This window comes from Protobothrops mucrosquamatus, unplaced genomic scaffold, assembly GCF_001527695.2.
Source record: "Protobothrops mucrosquamatus isolate PMUCROS unplaced genomic scaffold, P.Mucros_1.0 scaffold_41, whole genome shotgun sequence".
In the NCBI taxonomy this organism is placed as follows: domain Eukaryota; kingdom Metazoa; phylum Chordata; class Lepidosauria; order Squamata; family Viperidae; genus Protobothrops; species Protobothrops mucrosquamatus.
In genome coordinates, this window is record NW_015386117.1 from 415,790 (window position 1) to 435,470 (window position 19,681).

A 19,681-nucleotide genomic window follows, 5' to 3' on the forward strand; every position below is an offset into this window, starting at 1 on the left:
CCTTCAGGAAAAACCTCAATTTGTCCAATTTACGAAGTTTTTCATTTGTCCTTGCCGCATGCCACCTCTCGGGGTTCCAAACCCCATCCTCGAGGTGGGCCCTTGAGATTTTGTTGGGCCAGACCTGCGCGAGGGGTGAATCGCGCAGGGCCAATAGGACCGTCCTGTGGTACATGCGTTAGGACGCAAGTCCGGATGTATGCCATTCATTAAAGAGGCAGTAACATAGGTCCATTTCCACTTTTTATTCCTAATTTTAGCATATGCTGTAAACCCAATGTATGTTGGCTTGTAATCTGTGCTTAAACAATCTTTTGCTTGGTTGATGACCCCAGTGTGAATTATCCAAAGAGATTTGAAGCTGCTCTACTCTTTAACAATAGTTGATAATAAAGACTAACAGCACCTACGGTTGTGATGTTACGATATTTCCATCTTCCTGGCCATTTGTAACTGATTTTATGATGATTTCATAGAAGAAACAAATTGTGATATTTTACATGAGGCATAAAAACCTAAATAACCAAGTTCCATTTTTGATTGCAACTATACATTTCCTATAAAGCTGAACTTGATCATTAATGTTGTCTAAAAGCAATATGGAAGACTTGTTAGTGCCACATACAATTGCATCACCTCTTATCCACTTTTATATTCTTTTTGAGCCTCCCCAGTTTAGAGTTAGAACCGCAAAATCAGGGTCTGTAATAATAAAGCTGTTTTAAAAGCAAATGACAGATGTTTACTTTTGAATGCTAGAAGGGATGGGTGGAAGAGGCATGTCGTGACTGGAACCCCGGCGGCGTTCAGCAGGTATAGGTTTATCTGTGTTTGAAAAAGGATAGACAAGTCTGATTAGTTAGCTTCACAAATGAGTCCAGCTTTGGTGGAACTAATCCAACGTGAACTACAGCAAAGATTCTAGGCTCAGATGTTGATCTTGCATTTGCTGACATACAAGGTCAACAGTTGTTGCTGATTCATTCTATCCTCTACTTATTAAATATCTTGCTATATAAATAATACATGTACAGTACATTGATCATAGCAGGGTTATAAAATTATGCCAAATTTAAGTAAGCCACAGACACCTCTGGATTAAGATACTATGCAAATTGTGCCTATAATTGCTATAAGTTCAGGGGCAAGTTACTTAAAAAAACACCAACCTATTTCTGTTCAATGTGTAGATAATGATCTGATCATACATTGTAGTTAGTCATACTATCTAAGTACAGTTAACTGAATAAATCATAATTGGCTGGATTATGTGTGAATACATAATATCACAGTCTGCGAAATAAAGACTGGTAAACCAATTTTAGTTGACTTATCTGAGGTGTACCTTAATTTACATTCTGTTCATTAATTGTTAGAACAAAAGTACATATGTTATCTTTAGAAAACAACCATGCATACACAAAGACTGCAATCTTATTTAAACAGACATTTAGTATTTTGCAAGGACCGCAGTTCACCAAAAATTGGACTGTGATACACTAACAGGTTGGGAGTACAAATCCCACAATCCTTGCTCTCTGGGGCTAATAGAAGTTTGTCAAAGACTTATGCCTATTCTTAAATTAATTGTTAATTGTTTGTTGATTAATCTAACCTCCTTTTCTATACGATAAAGATGGGAATGAATTTTAGTGACTGTTTGAAGTTACATCACTGAAAAAAGTGACTTATGACCGTTTTCCACACTTACAGCCATTACAGCATCCCCATGGCCAGGTGATCAGAATTCAGACACTTGGCAACTGATTCATATTTATGACGGTTGCAGAGTCCTGGGATCGTGTGATCACCTTCTGCAACCTTCTGTCAAGCAAAGTCAGTGGGGAATCCAGATTCACTTAACAACTGTGTTATTAATTTAACAACTGCAGTGATTCGCTTGACAACTGAGGCAAGAAAATCATAAAATTGGGCAAAACTCACTTAACAAATGTCTCATTTAGCAACAGAAATTTTGGGCTCAGTTATGGTCCTGAGTTGAGGAACAGATGGAAGTTATAGCTACTGGCCTAGGTGAAAACGTTTTCTTTGTTCTTAAATTAAGAACATGAGGATAGCCCTCTGGATCAGGTCCAGGTCTGTCTAGCTGGCAAATGAATGGTCTTTTGTCCTTATTATTGGAATTAATATTAATATTTATTTGTAGAAAGACTTGTTTAGCTATTTTAGCCAATGCAGTACTTGCAACATCTCTCCACACTCTTAATATACCCGTCTTTCAACTCACTGCTTGTCTCTAATATTTCTTGGAAAAGTAAGTTATTGGTAAGGTAATTCATATGTTCTACCACTGCTACAATATTATTCGCCATAGGAAAAGTGGCAATCACCAATAAAATTAAAAGTTTTGAAAAAGGAAAAAAAAGCCATTTACCTTCAGCAATATTTAAGTGGTCTCTATCAGGTAAGCTTGGTTTCTAGAGTATAGAATTAAAGCAAATAAGCGTAAATGAGTTTTACTTATACACTTTTTTTTCTTAGACTTCTGATCAACGGAAAGAATGTCTGATGCAACATACCACAATATTAAGCATTTCCAATAACAGAATTCATTGTAATCCTCTTAGTGTAATATATATCTATCGTTTGACTACTAATGGAGATAGAAGAACCAAATACAGGGTACAAGAATAAGTGAGCATAAATTGCTGTTGCATTCTGCAGTATTGCTGAGTACTTGTTCTTCTGCAGAAGCAGTTAGTTTTACAGATAAACTCTTTTGCACTTATTAATGGGATAATAAAGATGATGATGTGGTAAGCAATCATATTGAAAAATTAGAATAACATCTCTCAATCTGATGTCTCCAGATGTGGTAGATCATCGATGTCCTTAAATCCCTAGTCAGCACAGTCAGTGTCTAGTTGAGCAACTGAAATGCAACGCATTCAGAGAGCACAGGGCTGGTTTAAAATACTATTTAATTTTGTGGATCGAAGGAATGTACAAGTCATTGGAATTGTTCATTTGGTTTGAAATGTTGACTCATTTTCATGTGAAACATTCTGATTTGTATTTCAAAACTTAGATTCAATTTCAAGCTGTCGCTCTAAATCAATTTGATTTAACTACACAAAAAGGGGTGGGGCTTCATTCAGGGCTGCTATCTTGACTGTTTGCTTTCCCTGACAAAGCAATTGAATTGTCAAATCAGTTTTAAAATTTGATTTTTTCTTGAATAAATTCAATCTGTATATTTTATGTAATCATCTTTGAATCATCTTTGGAAATTAAAACTCCGCATAGCTCTAGTAGGCTAAAGCATTTAGAATTATTGCTTTTGCTTTGTATTCTTGACAATAAAGTTTACTGAGTTTTATGTTCACTGTAGAAAATTATAGCTTGGGCACTAGGCAATTGTCTTATTAGCCATTGCATATTCATTAGGTTAGTAGTGGAATCCATTCTGAATCATAATGTGTGTCTTTCAAAACAAAATATAAATAGAAAACAATTTAAATTAAATGTTTGGCAATTGCCAATATCAAGGTAATAATTGATTCGCCAATATGAATACAAGCTAAATATACTGAAAAAGGTTTTTGTCCTGGTTACAGGAAAAGAATGTCAAAATTCATATTAAGGTAATACTTTTAACAGGCCAATACAAGGATATAAATATGCAAGCTTAAGAACTCTACACTAGATAGTGTAGTAACAAAAAATGATCCAATTAGGTTAGTATGTTTAACAATATGTAATCCTGAATATTAATCACAAAAATGGGAGATCAACCATGGGAAACAAGTATTACAACCAGTGCTTGTTTCTTCTTCCCAACACCTATTGGGATGGTTCTGCTGTAATTGATCCAAGTTTATACTAACTGACAACGATTAACAGGCATCGCTGGAGTCTGCTCCCAGCTTTCATCTGAAACTTTGGCTAAAATAGAACTGTGCCATTGCTTGCAAATTCTTTTTGCTCTGTCTAATTTCTTATCTACTTTGTTTCAAGTTGATAATGACTGCGTCTATTAAAAGTAATGCTTGTATATAGATTTTGGGTACATTATGACACCTTTGCTATGTCTGCTCATTTCGTATGCTTGAATCAGTGTTTATCACATGTAAACTTCCTATGACTCAGCACAGCAATTTTGCCAGAGGCTACATCTTAATATTTTATATACAGTTGAAAATTATCAAAATTTGTAATTTCCAATAATACAAAAAAAATTAAAGGTATAATATGATCAATTTAATTCAACAGAATGCAAAATGTTATATATATATATAAATAACATTTTGCATTTTGCATATACATAGTCCATATAAACAGATACATAGATTGAACAAGGTGTTGATATAATTAATTAATCATTTTGGGTTGCTTTTAGAATTATTCTTCAGTGTGACGATGTTAAAAGCAAAAACTCACCAGCGGTATTGCAGGATTCATTTGCTTTTTTCTACAGAAAAAACAAAGTATGGATGCAAGAGTATTATTAAGTTTCCATTTGCTTTGCAGTTTTCTTCCTAATTATCCCACTTATGAGCACTCAAGTTTGGATGCCTATATTTCTTTATGCAAGTCCTTTTTTTCCTGCACTCTAAATGAAAGTCTCTCATACTGCCTCCATACTGATACAATGCATGACAAAGTGAAGCTAGACAGCTCTGACAATCACACAATTTATAAACATGGTGTGTATCATTCTCACTGGTGCAATTTGTAGGAAAAGCATTAGGCTTGGATTCAAAGGTCCTTCAGGTAGTCCTTGACTTAAAACCAGTCATTTAGCAATTAACAGCACTGAAAAAACTGGTCCTCATATTTATGATGGCTGCAGCATCCCCACGGTCAAAATCTGGGGGCTTGACAACCTGCATATACATGAGGTGTCCCAAGGTCAGTACCGGTGATTGCCATTTATGATCTTCCCAGCTGGCTTCCAATGAAGCAAAGCCAATAGGGGAAGCCAGAATTGCTTATGACTGCATGATTCACTTTATAACCACAATGGCAAAAAAGGTTGTAAAACCTGTAAAATTATATAAGTCGAGGACTGCCTGTATAGTACATAGCACCATAGGAGCCCTGGTGGCATGCAGTATTGCAGGCTAACTTTGCTCACTGCCAGGAATTCGATCCTGACCAGCTCAGGGTTGACTCAGTGATCCATCCTTCCGAGGTCAGCAAAATGAGGACCCAGATTGTTGGGGGCAATATGCTGACTCTGAAAACCACTTAGAGAGGGCTGTAAAACACTGTAAAGTGGTATATAAGTCTAAGTGCTACTGCTATTACTATTTACATTTCTGGATCTCTCCAAACCATTTTCAAGTAGGTTCTGTCACTGTCTTTCCTTCTGGCAACCACAAAATCCTGAGAAGCAAAGAATGCTAGTCTCCCTTTCTTCAAGCAAGTAGTAATCTACAATAGTCAACTGAGCTGCTATCAGAGCAATAATGCTAGTTCCCAGAGTAAGAAAACTCCCCTTGCCTCTGTTTACACAGAAAAGGAATGACATGTCTGGTTAGCTAACTCCATCCCAGTGTTTGCCTGTTCTCCAAATAAGCCCAGCTGTTTTGGAATTTGAGCAATGCTTCTATTAGGCTGCCCACCTACCAAAGGATGACATTGTACAGTGAGGTGGCTCTGATATCAAATCAGTCCGAATGGCAGAAGTCAAGGAGTCCACAAATTTGTAACAGAAAGGACTGGGATTGCTGATACTAAAAAACATTAGACATGAAGAAACTCGAACTAAGCCCAGCTGGAAAGGGGTGAACAAATGCCCAGAATGGGTTAAAAAAGTCAAGATGGCAGCTGTGGCCACTGCTTTTTCAGGAGTGCTTAAAATATACAAAATGTTTCTTTACATCTATCCAATCTATCAGAGCAGTTAAGCACTTCAATAACACTGTGTATAAAATGATTACAATCCATAATATTGCTTCTGGTAAACAGTGCATTTAAGGATTACAAAAACTGGAACAGTTTCTATAGCGAGAAGGAATGATTTTTTAACACTTACGTGATCCTGGGAAATGGAGATGGAACATTAACAGAAGGAATTTTAAATTCTGCAGCACCATTGCTGCTATTATCTAAAAATCCAAACACAGTAGTTAGTTCAATGCATCAGTTGGTTAACAAAATGTTAAGTTTCTAAAGTTTAGACTACTGCTACTACTGCTTTGAATGTAAGAAAGCCACTGAAAATCAGAACTGTGCAAATCCACTAACCAAACTGTATGGGAAATATCAGGAATGAATCTCTTTTTTCATAGGATTTGCACAGTCCAGTTCAAAACACCTAAAACATTCAAACTTAACTCTCAAAGTTATTAAAACATCTTGAAAAGGTAACATACAATAAAATTTTGATTTTATAGACAAAGTGGGGAGAAGCTGTGTCTATTTAAGGCAAACAATTAAATTGCAGTTTACATAAACTACACAAACATTGTCTAGTGAAGCAGTTCAAATGCAATTTTTAATTGTTGTATACAAAGTCCACTGAATGGAGGCTCATAAAATCAAAGTTTTATCATTACCATCATACAGCATTTACTAGAAACAACTGGTGTATTGTCAATACACAGTTACAATTATGGATAAAAAATACAGAAACTTTCATGCATTTCATATTATTTTATCATTTCAAAACGGCTCCATTGCAGTACTTTAGCAATATTATTCCCTTAATATAGTAGGGAGAGGCAGAGGGAGAAAATGATTTGTCTAAGGCAGTGTTTCTCAACCTTGGCAACTTGAAGATATATGGACTTCAACACCCAAACTTCCTGGGAGTTGAAATCTACATATCTTCAAATTACCAAGGCTGAGAAACATCGATATAAGGTTATATTTGTGGAAAAGGTAAAATTTAAAGTAAAGATTCCACAATTGATATATTCTTACAGTATATGCTACATTAACCCAGCTTTTGAAGCTAACATGGAACTATGGTTCCCCTGATGTTGTTGAGTACAATTTTCATATGGTCATCTCTAACCACTGATCATGTTCATCAGGGTAGCTGAGAATTGTAGTTTAATAACATCAGATGGCCACAGGTTCCCCATCTGTTAAAAAATGTTATAGCAAAAATGAAAAGCTCAAACAATTCTTAGAAAATCTGAGTTTTATCTATCATCAAAATCAAGGCGCTTTGATAGACAGATGCAATGGCTTTGCTCCTGCACATTCATAAGAACACATGAAATGATAAAGTCAACATGAAACACTGCGTTTGGAACCAGCTTCTGTGCTCCCAGTCATCTTAGAAGTCCCTGCACATTTGGCTAAAGGCAGAATATTCTTACTTCCATCAGTTTGCACTCCAAGGACCTCTGGATCCTGAAATTAAAATAGTTTTCAGATTATTTAACAGTTATAGGCAAATTGTAATCCAGGAATTGTGATAACTTGTGTTGCAAAGGTACTTCTTTATTTTTATAATATGACTAAATGAAGATGTCATCATCAAATTAATTATAGTTCTACACAAAATCAATAAACAAACATCAATAAACAGCAGCATCAATATTTATTTGTATTCTGACTTTATTATTTTTACAAATAATTCAAGGTGGCAAACATATCCAGACCAAAAATTGTGGAGCACGCTTGTAGCCCAAAGTGCTTAGCACAGGATGTGATGATGGTGAACATATCCAAAACATCTTCCTCCTCCAATTTTCCCCACAACAACCAGCTTATTAAGGTGAGTTGGGCTGAGAGTGACAGGGCCCACAGGCACCCAGCTGCCTTTCATGGCTAAGGCAGGACTGGAACTCACAGTCTCCCGGTTTTTAGCCTGGTGCCTTAACCTAGACTAAACTGGTCTCATATTAAAATTATAACTTTTCTAATGTTGAGGTAGTTAATTGACCCAACTGCTCAGCACAATCCTTTCAGAAATTCTTGCACATTTATGGACTGTTTGCCATGAGCAAGTTGTGTGACCTAGCCCCATTTTTCATAATCCTTCCATGCCTTTGGAATCGATTTGATTACAAATTTGTAGCTTCCCAGTGAGTTCCATTAATTAGTCTTCCCTTGCCAAACTTGTTTCTTTAATTTTAATGCTGTGAGAAGCTTCTGCTGGCTCCCCATTATGATTCATTAGCTCCTTTCCTGCCCTGGATAGAGTCAACACATTACTCATCAGTTTTTCAACTACCCTGGAATATTCCTTCTCAGCCATATATAAGTCTACGAAGTTCAAGACAGGGAATCCTCTGAAATGTCTGATTCTAAGATGGGTGGGGAATTCTGGGAATTGAAGTCCGCTCATCTTAAGACTGTCAAGGTTGGGAAACCTTGTGATATACCTTCAGTGAGATATGATGAAAAGACCCATAGCATTAATCCGCAGAAAGATAAAATCGGAGGCCAATAACATTCTTAATTAAACTACTCTATATACAGTTGTAGGGAATGATACTTTTCAGAGTTTTTGACCTGAATTTAAAGAGCATTGCCCTCTGGGTAATAGCTTTACATTCTATAGAAAAAACAATGGTCATCTTGAAAAACATTTGTTTTATGAAGCACTGTGTTCGAATGGCACCAAAATAAAAAGCCCAATAATGAGCTTGGCCATACTGTCATCCAATCCCTATTTCAGAAACTTTTAAAACAGGATTTCTGGTTTCTATTTAACTCAGCATAAACACTGTAAACACAAATTTTGAAACATGGTTTTTTGTAGTTCTGAATTCCAGTTTCTATAAACCCTAAATGGCAGCCATTCCGGATCTGGACATAGGACATAACAGTCTGAGGAAGATGGCGATTAAGAAATATGAAGTATAAATAAATAAAAATAAATAAGACTCGGATAAAGAAGATTTGTATGCATATATCTAGGCATGAGAAAGAGGGGGCACTTTAATTATCCTGGAGTTTGAGTTGAATGTGTCATGGCTCCAAATATCTGTGGAACTTCACTGCTTCTATGTTATTTATTTATTAAGCAAATTTATATGGCTACCGAACTCACACAGAGGTGACTCTGGATGGCTTACAATATTAAAACTCTACAACATAAAAATCATACTACTTGCCCATCGGCCGTAGCCAATCAAATCAACTGCTTGATCATCTCCATCTCCATTCATGGTGTCCAGGCCTGCCGGCAAACCACATTTTCAAAGTCTTTCGGAAAAGGGGAGATTGTGTTCCATAGAGAAGAGGCCATCACCGAGAAGGCCTTTTTCATGATCCTACCAGATATGCATTTCTACCATATTGGAGCTGCAAAATACCCTGCCTTTCTGTTGTGATGGGCTAAGTGGATGTAATGGGGGAGAGGTAGTCCTTCAAACAGCCTGACCCCAGGCCACGTAAGGCTCTAAAGGTGATAACCAGGACCTTGAAATGTACCCAGAAATAGATTAGCAGCCAGTACAGCATCCGCAAAACTGGTGTTACATGCTTATGCAAAATTGTGTGGGCAGTTGCATTCTGAAACAACGGAAGCTTCTGGATATTTTTCAAGGGCAGCCCCATCTAGCATGCATTACAATAGTCCAGACTGTTCATATTGTATTATGAACTTGGATGTGAAATACTTACAGCTTTCGGTGAAGGGCGGTGCCTTGGAAGTGGTAAAATGTTTCTGGAAAACACAGATGATGTTTTAGGCTTTATTTTTCTCCTCTAAATAAAACTGCAATTATCTGTTTTAATGATCTAATGCAGACATGTCAAACTTGCAACGTCATGTGACGTTGAGCGACATATCGGAGCTTTTTCCCCATTGCCGGCAATGGGGTAGGCGTGGTTTCCTCGTGATGCATCCGGCCCGCAGGCCAGCAGTTTGACACCCCTGATCTAATGGCTTTTAGGGGTATTATCCCAGTGGGAGCTGAGCTGAGTTACCTAAAAAACAGATATATTAAATTCAGTTTCTAAACCTGATGACCCTCCAAGATGGATACATTCCATCTCCTACAATATAACTCTCATTATCATCAGCCATTACAGCACATTTTTATCTAGGGTTCATGAGAACCATAATCAATAGATCAGGCCCACAAAGTGTTCTACTTTTATTGTGTTTCAGAGAGCATGCAGACACTGCTATTTTTCCCAAAGCACAAATGTGCTTTCAGCTCTAGTGATACCCCACCAGTACTGAGGAAGTCCATGGACTGTATGCTGGATTGGTCTCCCAGTTAGATGAAGACCAATGCCAGATCAGTACAGCTTGTAAAGCCTAGGGAATTTTGATTCCTTACAGTAAATGTAGCAGTGTCTTATGGTAAATAGTTTATTTAGATTGGCTTCACGGATTCCAGTCTTTTTTTTAAAAAAAAATGTCCTATCTGTTCTTGAATGAGACCCAATTTAAACTTTAGGTACATGTGTGGCTGTATAAATATTTGACTCTTCCTAGTCAAAGGGGAACACTATTCACAAAACCACATTAAATGCTCAACGTGGATTATATTACTTAGCAACTTATAAAAACTTTTTTTTAAAACTGAAAACTAACCTGTCTGCTTTCAATGCATCTGGTGTGAATGATTCTTTAGGTATGTTGCGTTCATGAGAATGTCCTCCAGATGGTCTCAAAGCTGGCTTGGGAGGAAGTGGCTTGGATATCCTTATGGACAAAATATACAAACAGGCTTTTCACACAGGATGACTACATTTCCAAGTCATATTCCCCAGAGATGTTCTGTGTAGGTGGAGGAGTGGCAGAACCAGGGGCGGAGTTAAAAGAGGAATCAGCCTAGAGTAGGGGTATCAAACTGCCGGCCCATGGGCTGGATGCGTCACAGGGAAGCCACACCCACCCCAACTCTGGCAAGGGGAAAAAAGTCGCGATATGACACGACACATATCAACGCGATATGTCGTGACATCCCTGGCCTAGAGTCACTACATAGCCACAAATGGTCTAAGTCCAACCCCTCTTGAATTCTGTTAACCTTTATCTAGTGCCAAAATAGTGCTAACTGATAGTTGATTAGATTAATGTGAGGTGCGAAAGACCAAAGCCAGACATTAAGTTCCAGTTAAAGTAATGTATTGCTCATGCCTATGCACAGGATATTAGTCAACTAACAGTTAGCAATATTCTGGTGCTATATAGGGGTTAATGGAATTCAAGAGGGGTTATACTTAGTCCATTTGTGCCCACATAGTGACTCCAGGCAGAATTCCTCTTTTGACTCCACTCTTTCTCCTACATTCTGCCTCAGCCTCATACAGTTCTCCAAATATCAGTTGCTTGGGGATTATGTAGAATTAAAGTACATTATTTCAGTGTGCAGCTTATTATTCATATATTTAATATGATATGCACAGTGTGTAGATTGAGACATAGAAGCAGCACATGGAAAAAGCTGGGCTCATCATATTCAAATTCTAGCATAAATTGTCTCATGCCTGACCTCACATCAGCTATTTTGTGATACATCATTGCACTAAAATTCCACTGTGTCATAAACTTACAATTATCTATGTTACATTAAGACTTTTTTTAGGAGAAAATAAATTGAGGAAATAACCACTACTATGTAGCAACATTTACTTATAATTTCAGAGTGAGTAGTAAGTTACCTGGGTAATGGAGGTGATGACTTCTGTTGGAGAAAATGAATTAGATTACTATTCACAAATTGCATTAGGTTTTTAATTTTCTTAAGGAACATTTCCCCTAAAATGCCAGTTCTTGTCAATTTGTAGGAGATGCTGCAACAACTACTTCATATAACTTGAGATATAATGTCCCTTCTATAGTGAATTTCAAAAGCAGGTCAAATAAACACGTCAAAATTGCTGATCCAAGCCTTTGTTACTATTATTTTACTCTAGAAAACTAATAAACATCGTTAACATTTTTCTTTTAATTATTATTGCAAAATAAGTAAGATTTAAACTTGGTTGATATCAACATCTTTCCTTAGAAATGGATCTCATTGGTGCCATTTTGGGAAAAGAATTGAAAACTGTGTTTTGTGTTCTTGAACACTACCTATAAAATGCAATTTTGAACATATCCGTGATATTCCTGTACACTCATGTACTGCATGCACAGTTATTTCCCTCTTTCTGCTCTGAATCTTTCTTCTCTTCCTAGGATCTTCCTAAACAGGTGAGCCTTATATAGAGAGCATATATAGAGCGTATATAGCATCTTACCTCTTCTTCAGGAATTTCATATACATCTGCAGACAAGAGGATAAAAACAGAAATAAGCCATTTTTGTGCAAAACTAGGCACATGAATGACACAAAGATTTCATTTTTAGATTAACAGTGCAATCCTTTGTATAAAGTCTCCAAGTTTTCTGGTGATTTTATGAATGTGAATATAGATATGCTTTGCCTGTACCTTCTTCCAGTTAGGTTTTTTGATTTCCCAGTCTAACCCTAGATTTCCAAATTCCGACTAGATGCTGGGGCACTGAAAGAACACCCCAGAAGAAGACAAGGGCAATCACTTTTGCAACGCTACCAAGAAAATGTCTTCAATGCAGTCACCAGGAGTTGACTCAAAGGTAGTCTTTATTTCTTAAAGGAATAACTAGGAATTAAAATATTTTCATATCCAATGAAAATAATTTCTGAATAAACAGAAGAACTGCGGCCTTAAGAGATGGCTTTGAAGAAAATATTAGATACTTGCAGCTCATGCTAAAAATATAATTAACACTTTAGCTATACAGTGTTTATCTCTGTATCATTTCACTAAAGGCAGGATATCATGCATAAGCCTTATGCTTCTTTTCAACTCCTGCATTCAGCAGCATCTGAAGGGGAAAAGGCCCAAACCAGACAAGATTGTGGTCCCAGCAATGTGATTGAAGTCCTGCCCCTTTGTACATATGTATGGTAAAAGGGGAGGGGTTTTGTAGCCTGGTGCCTTATATACAGCAAATCTCCAGAGTTATGGGGAAGCATTCTTAAAACATATAACTCATTTCCCTTTGGAATCCTACTTTCCTTTAAGGGAATGTAATCAATTTGGTTGCCTAGAATTAAAACTAAATTTATTTCACAAACCACTAATTGCATCTTTGCATGATTTTGGGAAGATAAACGCAAAATTGTCATACCTAGTGTGCAAGGTGATGGTACAGAACAAGGAGGCTTGGTCGATCTGTTCACCACAGGTGCTAAAAATGATCAAAGCAAAGTATTAGAGATCTCTGAGAAAGTCAAAATCCAGAAACACAGTTGAGCCCCCCCAGCCCCCCACTGATCAATTACCTAAGGTTTTACTTTTGCTAATTTCATTGAAAATTCAGGTTGCTTTTTCAAAAGGATGAGTGATATACACATTTTTCTAATTTCTAATTGCACGTACCTCTTCCCAAATATATAAGGACGCAATTGGAAAAAATCCATGTTTCCAAAAGAGCAAAGGATCGTGCAATACCCTGGATGTAAGCGTGAAGGTGCTTTTAGGAATGCAGACATAGAAATGTGACCCCTTTCTGCAGTTCCTGAAAACAAGTGTACTTGTATGATCTCAGATACTAATGCATTTGTTTTGAAGGAGGTGCTATGAATTTCTCCTTGTGTTCCATGAAGCCCCCCCTTTTTTTAAACCTCTGAAGCACTGTAAACCCTAGAGCAAATTTGGCAACTTTAAGATCTGTGAACCTCAGGTCCCAGAATTCCTCACCAGCATGGGGAATTTTGGGATTTGAAGTCCACACATCTTAAAGTTGCCAAGTTTGAAAAACACTACCCTAGAGCATAATATATTATATACAGTACAATGAAAGTAGCATGTCTGCCAAGTCCCAAGAAGCTTCTTTTATAAAGGTGCCAGGAATTTAATTCTCACTGTTTTTATTTCTCATAGAAGCTATTTTTTTTACTTGACTCTAATTCTTTACCCAGTCTTCCATTCTCCCTTTTAAAGTCCTTCTCATCTCATAAGGAAAGGAAAACTTAATTTGAATACAAAACTCTGATAACAGGTTTTTTATATATATATATTTCACATATTTCAGTCAATGCCTTAGTCACATCCCTGGCTTTCTGAAGTTGCAAAGAAAATAATCCAAACCGTACGTTTTACAGGTTGTGAAGTGCTTTCTTCTGTGGGTTCTATATAATTATCTTCATCATCATCATCAACTGGTACAACATAATCTGCCTAAAAGAAAATGCAGCGATGATTTAATATTTGTGTGTTTAATATAAGGCAAACAAATGCATTCCTCTCCATGTTCAGTAGAGCTTTATGCGTGCCATAATTTTTCAACTTTAAAATAAATGGAACTTAATTGTGAACTGAATCACAGAATCGTTAAGTAAATCTGTCTTTCCTTATTGACTTTGCTTATTGGGAGATGGCTGGGAAGACGGCAAATGGCGATCACATGATCCTCAGACACAGCAACGGTTGTAAATTCACACTGGTTGTGAAGCACTCAAATTTTGACTACACGACCACGGGGGATGCTGCGATGCTTGAAAATGTGGGAAGTTAACCTTGGCTAACTTATATGAAGTTAGCTTCATATAAAGTTTATATGAAGTTAACCTCATGTAAAGAGAATCTGTACAAAATGTTTTACAGGTGGCATCTCTCCCCAACAAGATTGGCAAAGATGAGAAAAGATATATCACCACAATGTTGGAAGTGCAAGAAAATGTTAGGCACTTATTATCATATGTGGTGGACTTGTTCCAAAGCCAAAGAATTTTGGCGGCTAATAAAGACTTGCTTGGAGGAAATGTTGGGACTGAAGATAGATTCCAGACCAGAATTGTTTTTACTGGGAATGATAGATGGAACGTTTAACAAAGGAGAGACATATCTAGTGTTGCATATCATAACAGCAGCAAGGTTGGTGTATGCCCAGAACTGGAAAAACGGAAATTCCCCGGTGGAGAGCGAACTAATTAAATTTTTTTGATATGTGCAGAGATGGATAGATTATCCGTAGAAATTAAAGACAAGGATGAAACAGAGTATTACGAAGTTTGGGATAAGATGTACTATTGGTTAGACTCGAGGAGAAAAAGTCAGAACAGAGAAAGCTCGTCTAGAAGAGAGAAAGTGTAGATTTCTAACCTCAAAGTGAGTGTAAGATAATAATAATAATAATAATAATAATAATAATAATAATAATAATAATAATAATAATAATAATAATAATAATAATAATAATAATTGGAAGGGACCTCGGAGGTCATCTAGTCCAACCTCCTGCTCAGGCAGGAAACCCTATACCATTTCAGAATATGAAATAGGAATGGAAATGGAAGTTATGTTATAAATAGACGTAAATATGTATGTAAATATATAAATATGTAAATGGTATAAAAGATCAATGACTAGGAAGATATATGGTATATGGTATAGTATGTATGGCGAAATAACAGCCAGAAAAGTCACACTGTGTTCAACCTGTTTTTAAATGTTTACTTAATAAAATTTTTCTAAAATAAAAATAAAAATGTGAAGATCAGTTGTAAGCCGCTTTTTTCAATGTCATTGTAACCTGAATGGTTGCAAACCAAGGACTACCTATGTCGTGCTTGCAAGGAAGAAAGGGGGCAGCCTGTTATCTTCCTGGAGACACATGCAGAAATTATATAATGGTAATTTATGTTAAATTTTGATGTCTGCTTCCCTGCCTGTTTTGGAGCTCAGTTTAAATCTTAAATGGATGTGGAGGTAGAGGGAAAAAATGTATTCTAAAGATCTATCTGATTATATTGCACCAGAATCTTTTAACCTGGAATTTTATTAGAGGTTTTAGTTTTTTGCTTATTTGCAAAACATCAAGACAAAAATAAAACATATCTACTTAAAAAAAGAGGCCATACCAATAATAAAAACCAAAGTTAAGCAGGGAAAAAAAATCTAGGTAAACACACACACACACACACACACACACACACACACGTGTGTGTAAGTATATAACAATGGGTGATCTTAAAAAGAAATTCAAACAATTTAAAGACATATAATCAATATTTCTATTCAGAACATTTGTAAATATGAAGGTAATCCATTAGGAAAAAAAACATCACTGTAGTTTTTGGATCTCCTGCCCGCTAGGCAGCCTTCATGTGGGTTATCCTATATGCGAACTTCCTTCTCATAGGATTATTTTATCTATGGTTATTGTTGTAATGGTTTACAGAATGTTTTAATTCTTGGTTGTATTGTATGGAACCTAGAGTCATTTTAGGCAAGATGGGCAACCATATAAATTTGGCAAATAGCTGGAAATGGTGACCAGCACTGATTATATTTATGCTCAGCAATACAGTCCTTCAAAGATTCTTAATTTGTTAATGTTTTGGCCAAAGCAATTTCCCATGCTTTTAAATACCCTTATCCAACACAAGATGTACTTCAGTTGTTTAGCATAACAAACCTAGTAGCTGATGACAGCAAATGAATCAATTTCTTATGTGGCCTCAAAGTATTCAGATGGATTGATTGACTGTGTCTATAGACTGCCAATGAGGATGCAATCACGTCGTTCCAAAGCTTCAGTTTTGTGCTTCAAGTTACTTCTGAAATGCAGCCAGGATGGGAACCAGTTCGATATTGATTGGGAGACTGATCCAAAAGATGGTGTAATCACCAATGCAGGCCACCTGAGCCTTGTTTCCTTCCCCTTCCTAAAGAGGAACAGTACTTCTGGATAGATGGTCACGCTAACTTCAATGAGAGAATATGACCCTATAGATAGATAACGAACTGCCAAGCCATGTAGGGCTTTATAGGTTAATACTGGCATTTTAAAGTCCACCCAGAAGCTTATTGGTAACCAGGGTAGGTCATGGAGATCTGGTGTGACATGGTCAGCATAGGGTCAAGCCAAATACAACCTTTGAGCGATCTTAAAAGGCAGTCCCACATACAGCACGTTGCAATAGTCTAAGCAGGCAATGGCAAAAGCATGAATTACTGTAAACAAGATCCTCCCACCCCAGGTAAGGATGCAAAATATGGGCACAAGACATTCCCTTTCAAGAAGACAACTTGGTCTCAGAATGTTCTCTACTACTCTCTGTGGGATCCAAAGCCATTTCTGCTGATAAATAGAATGTTTAGAAATGGATGCTTTCTTTTGCAGCAGGTCTTTGTTTGGTTTTGTTTTTAAACTTTTTCAAAAATTAGGTGGAACAAAAGCAAGCATCTTGGGGCAGGCCTAGACTGCCTACTTTCGGTTTAGTTAAGCTGGTTGACTCAAGTAATTTGTCTTGCTATCTTCCAAATTATAAGTTACGTATAATTTAGTAGCTTTGCAACTGAAATCTCTTTTGATTCTCTGTGCCTGGTGTTCTCCATCTTTGTCAGCCTGCTTTGTCATTAGCACCAGCTTTAGGTATGACTAAATTTGCCATGCAGCCTCCTTTTACAGAAGGAGCCCCCCCCCAAAAAAGGAATATAAATGTCCCATACAAAAACAGCAAGAGCAGATTTCTTCTGCCTGTTCTGTCTCTGTCAGTGTAATAAAAATGGGAAGCGTCACCTCGTTGTCCATTGGCTTGGGTGGGAGTCTGGGCTTCTGAACAGCAGATGGCGGTACGGGTAAAGTGGCTGGTTTCTTTGATAGAGATGAAGATTGGTTTGGCGGAATAGGTGGGGGCCAAGTCTTCTGTTGGCTAGATCGTTTGTCATCTGTGAATGGCAGAAGAAAAAAAAAAGTATAATTAAAAGAAATAATATTAAGGGCATTCCCGTCCATTTTCATGCAGCAAGAGAACATCTATATCAAATTAAATGGTTATATGCAATATCAGAGCAAGTTTATTTCTTCACAGTACTTGACCCTACACTAAAACAGCTCATTTTCAATCAGTTTGTGGGCGGTTTATTCTTCCATTTGCTGGAACACTGATCTTATATTGCTGAAACTTTCTGGCTCCATGACTTCAGCTCTGCCAACAGGAAGATTGGTTCAACAGCTGGGACTTTTGTTTGTTATTTGGTACATGACATGCAAGATGAGATGAGGACACAGATGGTCGTTGGGTGAAATGAAATCAAAAGTTTTTACTTTCTTTGGAATGGGGCTGATAGGATTTTTCATGCTATAGTTTGGAGAAGTAATTGATGTTGGTGGCTTTGAAGATGATCAAACTGTTTTTTTTTCCAGGTTTGGGAAATGGAAATTGTGGTCTCTATCTCTGAGATTAGTTTCCTTAAGGATGAAATTAGTTTCCTTAAGGATGTTAAATGAGATTAGTTTCCTTAAGGATGTTAAATACATTGAGTTTCCTACTCTTTTGCACCTGCAATTTGACTTAAGAACATCGGATTATTCAAGACATCTAATTATCACCACAGCCAAACTCCATCAAATACCACTTACATTGCTTGATTTAGACAATGGGTAGCACACTTTGACAAAGCTGCCCAGAAAGTTTGACACTGATCTTAAGTTATCCTTGTGATGCTAAAAAAGCACAAGTTACTTTGCTGGAACTATAATATACTATCAGCTACAGACATTGTTTGACATTGGATGTTGTAATGATTCTTCCAAATAACAAAATGTGATTTATAAATATCTGACTTAGGCTGGTCAATTTTAATTAAATCATGCTGCTGAAAGAATAAATTTTTAAAACATATTCCATAAAATAAGTGGAATATATTAAATGCATATCAGAATATATCTTAGTTTTAATTATGATTAAGAGATGTTTCATCTCTTAACAGTAAGTACCAAAGGTCCAATACTTAATGATCACCTTAAATCTACTTGTGTCATTGAAAAAGCAGTCATATCATCGGCTTTTACTGAATCTTTGATAGATTGGAATTAGAAAAAAACAACAACTGGAAAATACTGTTAGTTTCTATTATGTTGTTTAAAGATAAGGTGAACAAAAAGGAGCCAAAAAGGATTCTGACTCGGTTTATTTTGCACTGAGATTTTCCCAGGCAACCAATCACTGAAGCCAACCTGAACCTATAATTCAAACTGAACTTCAGTCAGAACTGAAGAAGCTTCTTGGATGAGAAGTGAAACGTCTTCAAGGAAAAACAAAGAAAGTCCAGTTGCCTCTTGAAAAAGCACCTTTGGGACAACCATGACCTGGAGGAGTGAGAATTGTCATAGCCATAATTCAATAGTTTAATATAGCAATTTGGATAAAATGAATTCAGTCATTTAGATAAAAACAGTTTCATTAACAATATTCGAGGTTCATTAACAATATTGAAGTGCACCATCCAAAACCATCTTAAGCATTTCAGAAAAAAGCAAATTATGATTAGTTTTATTTTAATAAATAGTCCTCAAGGGTAATTGTATCTTTGGGAACACTGTATTTGGTTTGAGACTAGATCTATTTGGCTGGAGCAAAACTAAAGCTTAGCATTGAAGTGATCATTTTCTCCCCAGGTTAGGGGCCTTATCTCCCCCCCACCCAACTAGCTGAAATGGTATCTTCATTATGGTAGTAACACCACATCAAGGATGGGATGTAAATTCTGGAATGTCTTTAACTGGTTTTTTTGGTGGAGATATAGGGTGGGAATGAGAAAGAAAGCCTCTCTCTTTGGAAACTAACCAAAGAGAGAAGCAACCTGGAACTAAGGAGAAACTTCCTGACAGTTAGAACAATTAACCAGTGGAACAACCTGCCTCCAGAAGCGGTGAATGCTCCAACACTGGAAGTTTTTAAGAAGAGACTGGACAGCCATTTGTCTGAAATGGTATAGGGTTTCCTGCCTGAGCAGGGGGTTGGACTAGATGACC

General features: G+C 36.8%; 1 protein-coding gene across 1 annotated transcript in view; it reads right to left on the bottom strand.

The window, feature by feature from the left end:
- The window catches only part of BLNK (B cell linker), a 58,624-nt gene that overhangs the window by 7,723 nt on the left and 31,220 nt on the right, over positions 1–19,681 (bottom strand). The window contains exons 7-18 of the mRNA XM_015810845.2: positions 17,444–17,592; positions 14,013–14,097; positions 13,046–13,105; positions 12,130–12,155; positions 11,548–11,570; positions 10,475–10,585; positions 9,553–9,595; positions 7,296–7,329; positions 6,002–6,074; positions 4,402–4,432; positions 2,396–2,438; positions 747–825 (exon numbers count right to left, since the gene is read on the bottom strand). Of these exons, the coding sequence (XP_015666331.1) occupies positions 747–825; positions 2,396–2,438; positions 4,402–4,432; positions 6,002–6,074; positions 7,296–7,329; positions 9,553–9,595; positions 10,475–10,585; positions 11,548–11,570; positions 12,130–12,155; positions 13,046–13,105; positions 14,013–14,097; positions 17,444–17,592 (757 nt within the window). The remainder of the gene's footprint in view (positions 1–746; positions 826–2,395; positions 2,439–4,401; positions 4,433–6,001; positions 6,075–7,295; positions 7,330–9,552; positions 9,596–10,474; positions 10,586–11,547; positions 11,571–12,129; positions 12,156–13,045; positions 13,106–14,012; positions 14,098–17,443; positions 17,593–19,681) is intronic.